Genomic DNA, 12,805 nt, shown 5'->3' on the forward strand with positions numbered 1-12,805 from the left:
GTCTCACGCAAATTTTTAGATAACATAAAATAATCCTCTCCGGATAATTAGTCCCCAACATCAAGTTTGGTTTTTTCCCCCACACCAACTTGCATTCTAGAGTTTTGGTAGCTAGTTCAATTTTAGTATACCATACCTACCCACTTTAACCAGCCTAAAAAATGTGGTTAAATTTATTTTAAAAATTAAAATAATTAATTTTTATATGATTTTTTTTATTATTAAACCGTTGAATAAAATATGTGTTGTAGTAGATATTTGGCATTGTAAAATTATATAATGGCTAACTCGCAAATTAAATAATAAATTTGCATTTGCTTATAATATCATTGAAGTTAATATTAATGGATACACAATTTGATTTTTTTAAATTCTCAAAAGAAAATTCACTAGACAAATTATCGAGGAAAGTGCAATTTAATAATTTACATATATTATTATATATAAAGAATCTCTTTAATAGTGATACATAAAAACATCATTTTTTTTCCCTAAAATTATCCTTATATGATGTATATATTATATAGTTGTTTTTTCTTTTATTTTTTTTTTATTTCAATTGCACTTTCCTCGATAATTTTTAAAATTTAGTACATAAATTTCAATTTATAAAACCTATGATATTATTTTTATTTGAAAATAAATAAATTTAATAAAAAAAAATTACATTACACGCGCCTGATGCATTAGCATATATTAAAGTTATCCCCAATTGATTCAAACATCAGATATACCATCGGAAACATCAATTTCCATTCTTCTTTGGTTTTTGGATATGATAGCTTAGACTCTGTGATGAACTTGTATGTTTTGATTTCAAAATCATTCCTCTCAGCTTGAATTTTCACACATTTTTCGAGATGGTTGTCATCTTCTTCATCTCTGGTCTACTGCTATTCGCCGCTTTTCAGTACATTTCATGGCGGAGAAACCCCAAAAAATCGAGACCCGAGAACCTGCTTTCTGCCCCGCAACCCCCACATGCATGGCCCATACTCGGTCACCTCCATCTTCTCGGAGGAGACGACCACACTTGCTTCACTTTCAGCAAGCTCGCCGACAAGTACGGCCCCGTTTTCAGCCTCCGACTAGGTCTTCAACACGCCGTCGTCATCAGCAGCCGTGGGGCCGTGATGGAAGCTTTCACCATTAGAGACAAGTCATTCTCCAATCGACCAAGAAATAGCCCTGGAGAACACCTCGTCTACGAATACTCAGCTTTCGGCTTCGCCAATGGCTTGTTTTGGCGGGACATGCGGAAGCTTGTCTCATCCGAGGTTCTCTCGACCCGCAGCATCGAGAAAATGAAGAATCTGCGGGTTTCAGAGATCGATCTGAGCATCAAGGAACTCTACTTCCAAGCTGTAAAGAATCAAAACCCCGAACCCAAAACCGTGAATCTTAGTCAGTGGACTGAGCAAATGACTCTGAACATAATCGTGAAGACGCTGGCCGGGAAACGATACGGCACAGATCCCGACGGCTCTGTGCCTGAGGAAGTCAGGATCTTTAGAAGACTTATTAGTGATATCACGAATCTAACGGGGCAGTTTGTTTTATCTGACGTGATCCGATTTCCATTCTTGAAATGGGTGGATCCGAAGGGGTACATCAAGAGCATGAAGAGGGTTTCTGAGGAATTGGATGGGATTCTTGAGTCGTGGATTGACGAACATCTGAGGAGAAGATCGAGCGGGGAAGTGAAAGATGAACCAGATTTCATAGATGTGATGCTTTCCAATATTGATGACAGGCTGGAGAAGATCCACGGCAAGACGAAGATGACCGTCATCAAAGCTACGATTGTGGTATGTCCACTTTTTGTATACGTGTTCTTGTACGCTCCATCCATAGATTAATGTGTGCGTTTTCTGGAAGCTTTGAAAAATAATTTCAAATTTTATGTAATTAATTTAGGAACATTATCGATTGCGTTTTCAAATTTTTGTTTGATATACTTAAATTTTAATTATATGTTATTTTGATTTAATCATTAATGTGAAGAGTGAGGACCGATCCGTGATACGAGTTAACTCTACTCATATTCACAATAAAAAATAATACTCTTAGTATAAAAAGTAATATTTTTTCATGAATGATCCAAATAAAAAAGAATATTTTTCCATGTATTTGAAAATTCGAAATCACAAAGAAAAAATATAAATGGCCGAAGGAGAAATATAAATTAAATGACTGAATTTGCAATATTTCTGAATAGAAAAAGCGAACTTTTTTTATACGTTGTCCTGATTATCAAATTATTTTATAAAAAAATAATCTTGCAATATTCTATCCGATCATAAAACAACTAATTAAATTTTTTTTCTTGATTAATAAATCATTATAGAAAGCATGTTTGATTAAAGAATTTCTCTTAGTCAAAAGGTTTTATATATATCAAATCGGTCTAAAGAGTTCCATTAATATTTTTGATGAAGTGAGAATTAGAGTACTGATCTGTTCTAATAATGCAGAATGTGATCTTAGGGGGATTTGACACGACATCCGTGTTCCTAACATGGGCTTTATCACTTCTAGTACAACACAAGGAAGCGATGCATCTTGCCCAAAAAGAAATAGATTCCAAAATTGGGAAGCAAAGATGGGTTCAAGAATCTGATCTCAAGAACCTAGTCTATCTCCAAGCCGTCGTTAAAGAAAGCCTGCGCCTGTATCCCCCGCTGCCGCTATCCGTGCCCCACGAAGCCGTGGAAGACTCCGAACTATGTGGTTATTTCGTTCCCAAAGGCGCGCTCTTGTTCGTAAACCTGTGGAAACTACATCGTGATCCTCAGTTCTGGCCCGAGCCGGAAGAGTTCCAACCCGAGAGATTTTTGAGTGGACAAGCACAAATGGATGTTCTTGGGCAACACTTTGAGTACACTCCATTCGGTTCGGGCAGGAGGATTTGCCCTGGAATTACGTTCGTGGCGCATGTAGGGAACCTGACTCTTGCTCGTTTGCTTCAGGGTTTCGACTTTGTGACCCCCGGAGACCAGAAAGTGGACATGAGTGTGGGGTTTGGAGTCACCATACCCAGGGCAAATCCATTGCAAGTGCTGATCACCCCTCGCCTACATACTCAACTCTACGAAGGTTAGCTAGTGGGCGCTATAATATCTATTCTATGTCAATTTCAAACAATAAACATGGAACCTCCACCCATGGTACTTAGGAAATGAAAAGTGTTGTATGACTATATTTATGTATTGGATTGTAATAACAACCCTACTATAATTTTATTTTTCATTGTTATCATGATCTTGAACTTGCTTATCTCTCTCGTCCCGTCAACTGAATAAAAATGTCAATTTCTTTGGATTCTCTACTAACTTGTCAGCTACAAAAATCCTATCATCTATTGTCATCCCTGGAATTGTACCCATAACATCGAACACATATTTAATCGCAACATGATCATATCCATTTTTTGAGAGGTCTTCTATGCTAATATTTGTCATGTCACTGAAGTTGTTCATACCATCGACAATACGATCTTCTATTTCAGCACTTTGTTTACGTTTTTCGTCCGCCGATTTCTTACCTGTTGTTGCCGTTGAGACCGAAATCGAATCAACATTGTCCTCAAACCCATCAAACAAATTTTCGAACCACACATCCACTGCAACACCATTAGTGTTCCTCAAGTTTAAGGGATCTTCCCGAAGGGCATCGACAAAGCTCTTATAGTATTTGTTTTCCAATTGCACGATTGCGTCCAAAAATCTCAGACCAATCATTATAATATGGCCAAGACTTGTACGGCATCCCATGGACACTGCTGTCAATCTATGCGGACAAATGAATGAAAACTAAGTCATAAAATGCACAAAAAAAAAACTTATGCAAGCATAGTAGCTGTAACGTCCAAAAAATCAGTTCACGTAAATCGCATGCATGTAAATTGCTTATTTATTTTATTTAATTGATTTTAAATGCAAATTACTCATGAAATTAAAGATTTTGTTCGGATATTTAATATTAGGCTGGGGAAAAGAGACCAGGGACGACCAAGATGAAAATATTTTTCGATAAATATTTTTAAGGCCTGATAAAATGATTTAATAGGATGAAAATTTTCTAAAAATGCTGGAGTCCAAATTATTTGATGAGTCGGACTTTATTTTATCCGAGAAGCCGATTTTAGTCAAACAAAAGACTTTTATGGACCCGAAAGTTATTATTTTTGAAAACGATTTTTGTAAACTTTTATTTTATATTTAATTGAGCTTTAATTGGTCTAATTTACCTAGGATTAATGGATCTAATTATTTTCAAAATTAGAGTCCTAAAAACTCAAAACTCTAGACTCTTTTATCACCTAAAAACTAGATTATAAAATCAAATCCTAGGCTTCTAAATATTCTCATTGGCCAAAAATTTCACACACCACACACAATTTCCGAAAACTCAAAGCAAGAATTCCAAGGTTGTTCGTCGCCCGTTCGTTCGTCTACGCAACCCACGCCGACGATTAAATGGTCGAGCATTCTAAATGCGGAGTCACACTTCTAAACTTTATTTTTGCACCATTCGAATCATATTATGCAGGATTTATATTTTCTAGCATGAAAAACGTTTATGTTCAAATCGTTTTACGTTTAGACGTATATTTTTCAAAGTTTCAATGTTTCAATGCATATACGAATTATGTTAGACATTCTAAGGGGCATGCTGCCACTAGGAGACGTTTAGGGGTCATAAAAAGAGTCGTTAAGGAAGGAACAAAGGCTGGATCGCGACCCTTTGTCCCGGCCATTGTAGCACGTGTGCGTTCCACTTATTGAACAGGGTTCTATGGTCAACCATTCTTTTAGTCCCGAGCCCGATAAGAAAAGGGTAATTTCTAACAAGGTTTTCGTATTATTGATTCCTAAATGTAGCGAACAACCAGTTCAGATATTCACGACCAAGAAGTGCTGGATTCTCTTTCGGATAGGCCCTGAAAGGAGAAGGAAGGATAGTAGCTGGAAGAGCCGCACATGGGAGGAAGCTTGTGCACCTAGGGTTTCCTTGCTTGTTTTTGGTTGTCGCGGTCGGCTAGGGCACGGTGGAGTCTGCATCCTAGGGCTAGGAGGAGTCACTACTTTTAAAACTTAAAATCCTACTAAAATTTTTTTTCTTTATAAAATTCGAAACCTTTAATTAAAACCCACTCGACTTTTAAAAAATCGTAAATGCATTAAAATTTCATAAATCGTCAACCACCAAAATCATACGTCAACATTTAAAATTAATCAAAAATTGGACTTCAAAATAAAACATGAAAATTTCTAATTAAATCATTAACAAAATCTTTAAAACTTTAACTATCAAGCTAATGCGGAAAATAATGTCCCTCGGGAGTGTACTTACGGATTCGATCCACTCAAGCATCAGCGTCTCCCTCCATCTCATACTGATCACCTGCAACATTAAACTTATTGAGTCTAATGACTTAGCACGTTCTAAATATGTGTAACAAATAATACATATACAAGCACATGCATTAAAATTCATATTTTTTTTCAAAATAAGCTAGCATAAATTTGTAGGCATCATAAATCGTTGAATCATAAAGCTTTCAATCATTTATCATTTTGGGTGAATTTTGCTCTTTAAAAGTGACTAGCTGTATCCTTTGGTCGACTGATCAGTCTTAGCTCACCATTGCGCATTGGGACGGGTACTAGGCACCAACGTAAAATGAAAATACGATCGTTGAACTCCCTCTGGGGCCTTCTCCCGTAAACGGGCTCATTCTGGGGCCTTCTCTCTCACGATATTCTCAAAAATCATATATCATATCCTTTTTAATCATAAAATATCATGCCCTTTCCACATTCGAAAAATAGCATTTTAACAGCAAAAATTGTACAATTTTATCATAAATCATAAAATCCCATATTTTCATCATAAACGTTTTGAAATATCATTTAGCATGTGTTATGATTCTTTGGGACACTGCCAACTCTTTTAGTACTACGCAGGTGTAAAATGAACGTTTTTCCCTTGGACTCAAAAATTCTCGATTTTGGCTTTTTCATAAAGTCCCAAATCATCGTATAGACTTAAATTTGACTTCTAATATTTTTATTAGACGTAAATCCTAGCCTTTCGATTTAATTACTTAATAACTAAATGTTGGAACATTTCATGTTCGCAATCTTGATTTTGATGTTAACAAAACTTTTTTATTTGTTTCTAATGAGTTTACCTAAGTGCGCAGAAACTGAAACTGATCAGGCTTCGAACTGATCAGTTACCAATTTTAAACTGAAGCTATCGAGACGCAAACTGAAAGTGCCAACTGATTGATCGAATTGAATCAGTACAACTGAAGTATCAAGAGCAGTTCAACTGATTGTCCAGTTGATAGGTGATTCAGCAGAAGACCTTCAAAAGCTCGGCTAGCTGATGAAGTGTTCAACTGATGAAGAGCCAAAATGACCAATTCAACTGAATCAGTGAAATCAGTTCCGCTGACGAGTCAACTGATTTTACCTCACCAGTTCAATTACAGTTCAACTGACCAGTCAGAACATCAGTTAGGAGCGAACCAGTTTGCAGATACGACAAGCTTAATCCAGCTATGCACAAAGGTACAAAAGCTATTGTACAATCAAGGTACAATAAGAGACGTTGCAGCAGCGCTTAAAGCCAAATGTTCCAGATATCTATTTGGGGGAACAAATTCAAAATGCAACAGATTCATTCACTGAATCTCTCTGTACGATCAGCCACTCGCCTATAAATAGAAAATGAAGGTCAGCGAAGAAAGGGATGATGATACACACATGATATACACGATTTATATATACACAGAGCGTGTTCATTAGAAATAAGAATGTCACACATATTGCATATCAGCTTCAAAGAAGCAATCAGCCCAGTAGAGGGAACACTTCAAGTCATATCAGCTTAGTCTAGAAGCTTATTTCCCTCAGTGTGAGAGAACACTTTCTTGCAGTGTTCATTGTTCAGTTATCACACACTCACGCACTCACCACCACTCGAATATTGTGTTGCACAGAGACATTAAACATGTGTATGTAGTTTTTGACACACATATGTTAAACAAGTGTTGGCTGGAAGGTGATGCCTTCAGTCTAGACTAGGAGTTCAGTTAGGCAGTTGGGTAAGTCTTAAGCTGGGTGGGTTTGTACAATGTATTGTATAAATCAAAGTCTTTTAGTGAAACCTACCCGAGGTGGTAGAAGGGGTGACGTAGGAGCAGTTTAGTCTCCGAACATCCATAAACATATCTTGTGTTATTTCTGTTTAACTGCTTATTCTTAACCGTTTTGATTAGTTCATCTGATATCAGTTCAGTTCTGTCCATAACTGAACTGATATAAGCTCTAACTGATTTCCCGTATTTCAGTTACTCAGTTGAACAAGTTATAAAATCTATCAGTTTTCTTAATGAAGGATTACTTCAAGTGTTTTCCGCTTAGTTTCTCACCAAACTCGATTTAATTCATCGGTGTAAACATTCTTAGAACACGAGCTATTGCAGCTCATTGATTTATTGTATTGAAATCACCTCAAAAGTGCCGAGCACACGATCCCATCACTAAATCATGAAGCGTTTAAATCCCGAATTAATTCAAAACTCAATATTTTCTTCTCAAATTTTAAACATAGGCTTTTCATGCCTAAACTACCCTCGTGAACCATGAATCGACCCCCGTGAACCACAGTTCGAACTCTTCTTATTTCCTAAGCCACAACCGAGCCCTAACCTTAAAATAGTCACGTTTCTCCCCAATTTCTCGAACCACCCTTGAGCCACCTAGGACCAGACCCTCACCAGTACCTCTTGGACCCTTTCTGGCCTAGCCTAGACCACCGCACCGGCCTCTATCCCCAAAGTCATGCCGCGCGCACCCATGCACGCATACCCCTTGATCGCGCCTTCTCTTGTTCTTTTTCTTTTCTTTGAGCCATCATGTCCCAGCCGCCTAGGAACCCAACTAGGACTTTACTGGTCCACTACTGGACCAGCCATAGCTAGCCCCAACCCAGCTGCACGCCTCTCATGAATTGCACCAGCCGCGCGCATGCATAGCAAGAGTCCTTGTGCATGTGGACTCTTCTCCCTTGCTGCTGCCGCGTCCAGCCCCTCATGGACTCCTCCTAGCATCTCAACCAAGCCACACACAGGCCCTAACCCAAGCCCCATGCGTTGCCTCCCCTTAACTGAACCTTAGGATCCATGGAGGGCACACAAACCCTTTCTACTCTCCAGCCCTCATTTCCACCTTAAACCACCCTTGTTCCATCCTTTAAACATCCTATGTTGGCAGCCTAACCCTTGAGAATCATAACACGTTTATATACGCATGAAATTCGTCAAAAATTTCAAAATAATCATTCATATGTTGAACGATTTGTACCTAATTATTTTTCATGAAAACATATGTAAAACAAGCATAATATGATTTGAATGGTGCGTCAAAAAGTTTAAAAGCGTGCATTTGCGTTTAAAATGATCGAATATACTATCGTTGGCGTGGGTTGTGAAGGGAGAGGAACGGACGACGAACGACCTTGAATCTTCTCTCCAAAATCTCGAAAATTTTGTGTGTATGTGGTGTGTGAAGTTTTGGCTGAATGACTCCTTAGAATCCTAGGATTGCATTTAAATTTTCGAAAATTGCATGCTTAATGGGTTAGGGTTTTGGGCCTTTGAGTTTATGAGCAATTGAGCCTACTAATCTTAGGTAAATTAGGCCCAATAACATCTATTCAATTGAAAAATAAAAGTTTATAAAAATTAGTTTTCAAAAATAATACTTTGGTCCTTTAAAGGTCCCTCATTTGCCCAAAACCAACTTCTCGTATAATATAAAGCTTGTATCATAAAATAATTTGGGCTCCAACATTTTTAGAAAATTTTAATCATATTATTAATCCTCAAAAATATTTATCAAAAAATATTTTATCTTGATCGTCTCCGGTCTCCTTTCCCCAACCCATTATCAAGTATTCGGATAAAATCTTTTGTTTTCATGAAATCATGCAATTAGACATTCAATCATATACTATGTATCATTTGAGCATTGAAAATAATTAAATAAAATGAATAAGCAATTTAAATCATTTGCATGCATGTGATTTACATGGGTTGACTTTTTGGATGTTACACCTAGCATGGCTGGACTCATGAACACGCGAAGGAGCCGCAAGCCATAGAATTTCCTGCGCATGCGTGCTCGCGTCTAAGAGGCAAGACGCGCGGGGCTGGCTGCGGCTGGTCCAAGAAGGTAGGCTAGGGGTCCAGGAGGGTAGGATAGGGTCTGGTCAAGGCCTGGGTCAAAGATGGCTCGAGGGTGGCTCGGTAGAAATTGGTGCGTGGCTTGTAGGGGTTGGAAGTGGTTCGGTTTTGGCTAGGGGAAGATTATGGACTCGAACCATGGTTAACGGAGGTTGGTTCGTGGTTCGCGAGGGATGTTTAGGAATGAAAAGCTTATGTTTCAAATTTGGGATGAAAATATTAAGTTTCGAATTTATTCGGATTTAAAATGCTTCACGTTTTAGCTATTAAGTAATTAAATTGAAAGGCTCGGGTTTACGTTTAAGAAAATTTGTTGGAACATTTCATGTTCGTAATCTTGACTTTGATGTTAACAAAACTTGTTATTTTGTTACTAATGTTTATCGAAGTGCGCAGAATGCTGAAACTAATAAGGCTTCGAACTGATCAGTTAACCGAGCCAAACTAAAGCATTCGAGAAGCAAACTGAAAGTGCCAACTAATTGCCCAAACTGAATCAGTCAAACTGAAATATCAAAGACCAATTCAACTGATTGTCCAGCTGACAGGTAGTTCAGCAGAAAACCTTCAAAAGCCCGGCCAGCTAATGAAGTGCTCAACAGATGAAAAGCCCAGCTGACCAGTTCAACTGAAAGAGTGAAATCCGTTCAACTGACGAGTCAACTGATTTCACCGGCCCAACTGAAGATCAGTTCAGATGACAAGTTATGTGCATCAGTTAGGAATCAATCAGTTGCAGATTAAGACAAGCTTACCTAAGTGGATTCCAGCTACGCAAAACGATACAAAAGAAATTGAACAATCAAGTTACAATAATGGACGTTGCAGCAACACTTAAAGACAAAATGTTCCAGCATAGATGTCGAAAAAGTCGAGACACAAATATCAAGGAACGCATTCAAGCTGCAACATATACAATTATTGAGTCTCACTGTACGATCAGTTTCTCGCCTATAAATAGAATATCAATGAAGACCAATATACAACAAGTGTGTGAAGATACAAAGAAAAAGGACACGCATATTCCATATCAGCTTACAAGAAGCAATCAGCCCAGAGGGAACACTTCATCGTGTTATCAGCTTAGATTAGAAGCACAATTCTCTCAGTGTGTGAGAACACTTTCGTGTTGTACTCAAAGATCAGTTCTCTCTCACACACACACACCATTACTCAAATATAGTCTTTGACACACATACATTAAACACGTGTTGACTGGAAGGTGCTGTCTTCAGTCTAGTCTAGGAGTTCAGTTAGGCAGTATGGTAAATTCTAAGCTGAGTGGCTTTGTACAAATCAATTGTATAAATCAAAGCTTTCTAGTGGATCCTACTAGGTGGTAGAAGGGGTGACGTAGGAGTAGTTGAAGTCTCTGAACATCCATAAACATATTCTGTGTTATTTAACTATTTAACTATCGTTTTCAAACTGATTTGATCAGTTAGAGCATCCACCAGTTCAGTTACTATCATAACTGAACTGATATATGCCAACAACTGATTCTATTAATTTTCAGTTATTCAGTTGCACAGTATATAAAATATATCAGCTTTTCTTAACGAATGATTACTTCAAGTATTTTCCGCTTGTTTTAATACCAAACTTATCTAATTCATCGGTGTAAACATTCTTCGAACACGAGCTACATGCTAAATGATATTTTAAAATATTTATGATTAAAATATGATATTTTTATTGTAACGTCCCGAAAATTTGAAGGTTTACGTAAACCACATGCATGCAAGTTATCAAACTTCTTTTGTATTTTAATTAAATTATTTTAATGTATTAAATGCATTTTTATTGCATGAATATGTGCTTTAATTCATGGTTTATTAAAGTTCATGCATAATGATTTTTAAGTTGCATTTCGCGCTCGAACGATGAACGGAGACCGGAGATATTTAGAAAAAATATTTTTATTGAATAATTAATTTTAATTATTTAATATAAGGTGTATTTAAAGGAGAATTTTGAAAATGGACCTTGGTTGGGTATTTATTTTAAACCGGTACACAAATTTTGTTGATTCGGAGGACTTTTTGAAGGCTCGGGCAATATTTTTAAAAACGTACCTAAACGAAATATTTTTCGGGAGTTTTATTGGGCTTGACGGGTTTATTTTATTGCTTAATAGGCCTAAAATCATTTTTATCCCTTTAATTTTTAATTAAGGACCCATTAGTGTATTATTTTATGACTTAAACCTAATTAACTAAACCCTAAACCTATTATTCACTTTGTGGCCTCCCCTTCCCTCTCACCAACATTAGCAGCAGCAGCTTTTCCATTGTTGTTCAGCAGCTACTTCGAATTCTTCATAGGTTTTCAAGAAAACTCATCCCTGCCTCTCTGGTGCAAGTCTTACACGCGTATCTTCGAGTTTTTGAGCACAAAAACGTTAAGGCACGCCTTGTATCTCTTTTTCTCCTCATTTACACCATTTATATGCTGATGTATATGTAGTTGCATGAGAAATTCTTGGTTCTATCATATAGCATCCTTTTTTCAAAGTTTTGACATGAATTATGCAATGTTTCATACGTAACTCACGTTTTCTTGATTTGGTGTATAAGGGGATGCCGTTTTGTGTGCTAGGGTGATGTCATCATCGAGGATCATGGTGGTTAGGGGCTGGAGTCAAGTGTTTGTTTGGGTTGTTGGGTAAGTCGACGGGTTAGTTACATTTTGAGGCTTGACTTGGTTAGATCGGGGGAAGTGAGTGAGCCGACAGTGCATGGATCGTTCCTAGCCTTGGACCAAACCCTGGTGGGTCTGAGTCATGGTCTAGGATGGCTCGAACGCAGCTGGACTTGGTCACGAAGCCGATCGAGTGTAGGAAGCAAGGTTGGTCGCGGGTGAAGTTCTTTGGTGGCTCTCGGGTAATCGCATCTTGCAGCGTGCATGGGACTGTAATCTTGGGTCATGTGGGTCTAGGAGGGTCCAAGGGTGGTCTAGGAAGGGTTGGCTCGGTGCTGGTCCTTATCGGTTTGGGCTAGAGTCGAGAAATCGAGGCTAGGGTAGAGCTAGGGTTTCGTGGTAGGTGCGCTGGAAATTTCCAGCAACTTTCAGGCATGTTTCGTAGGTCCTAAGGGGTCTGAAACGAGTGGGTTAAGGGCTGGTCGAGTAGGTTCAAGTCATTGTTTAAGTTGGGAAAGGTTTGGTTGAGTTTCGGGTTGATTCGAGTTAAAACCGAGACCCCGGTCCAAGTTTTAAAACGAATCATATAGGCTTTGTAACGGGCTCGAGTTTACGTGTAAGAAATGCTTATAATTATGTTTTGAGGTGTTTTAAAGAGTTTGGTTGGCTTCGGGTCGAAATTTTGGTGTCCAGGGGTAAAATGGTCAATTAGGGTTTCCAGGGGGCAAAATGGTCATTTTGCACCCAGGTCTAATTTTTAGTCCTGGCAGCGCCCTAAACACGTTTTAACATGTTTTAAATGTTTATGTTATCATGAATATGAATGTTTATGTAAATATAAAAAATACGCTGCATGCTTGGTTTTAAGAAAAATTTACGTATATGCATGGTTTATTAAGTGATGAA

At 37.9% G+C, this 12,805-nt stretch overlaps 1 protein-coding gene across 1 annotated transcript; it reads left to right on the forward strand.

Annotated features, from left to right (window-relative positions):
- Positions 1–722: 722 nt before the first annotated feature.
- On the forward strand, positions 723–3,278 carry LOC140981053 (nicotine N-demethylase CYP82E3-like). Its single transcript, XM_073447274.1, has 2 exons — positions 723–1,808; positions 2,475–3,278. Exons 1-2 carry the CDS (start codon positions 861–863, stop codon positions 3,099–3,101), a joined length of 1,575 nt encoding a protein of 524 aa, XP_073303375.1. The 5' UTR covers positions 723–860; the 3' UTR covers positions 3,102–3,278.
- The last annotated feature ends 9,527 nt before the right edge of the window (positions 3,279–12,805 follow it).

This window comes from Primulina huaijiensis, chromosome 7 (assembly GCF_012295235.1).
Source record: "Primulina huaijiensis isolate GDHJ02 chromosome 7, ASM1229523v2, whole genome shotgun sequence".
Lineage (NCBI taxonomy): Eukaryota > Viridiplantae > Streptophyta > Magnoliopsida > Lamiales > Gesneriaceae > Primulina > Primulina huaijiensis.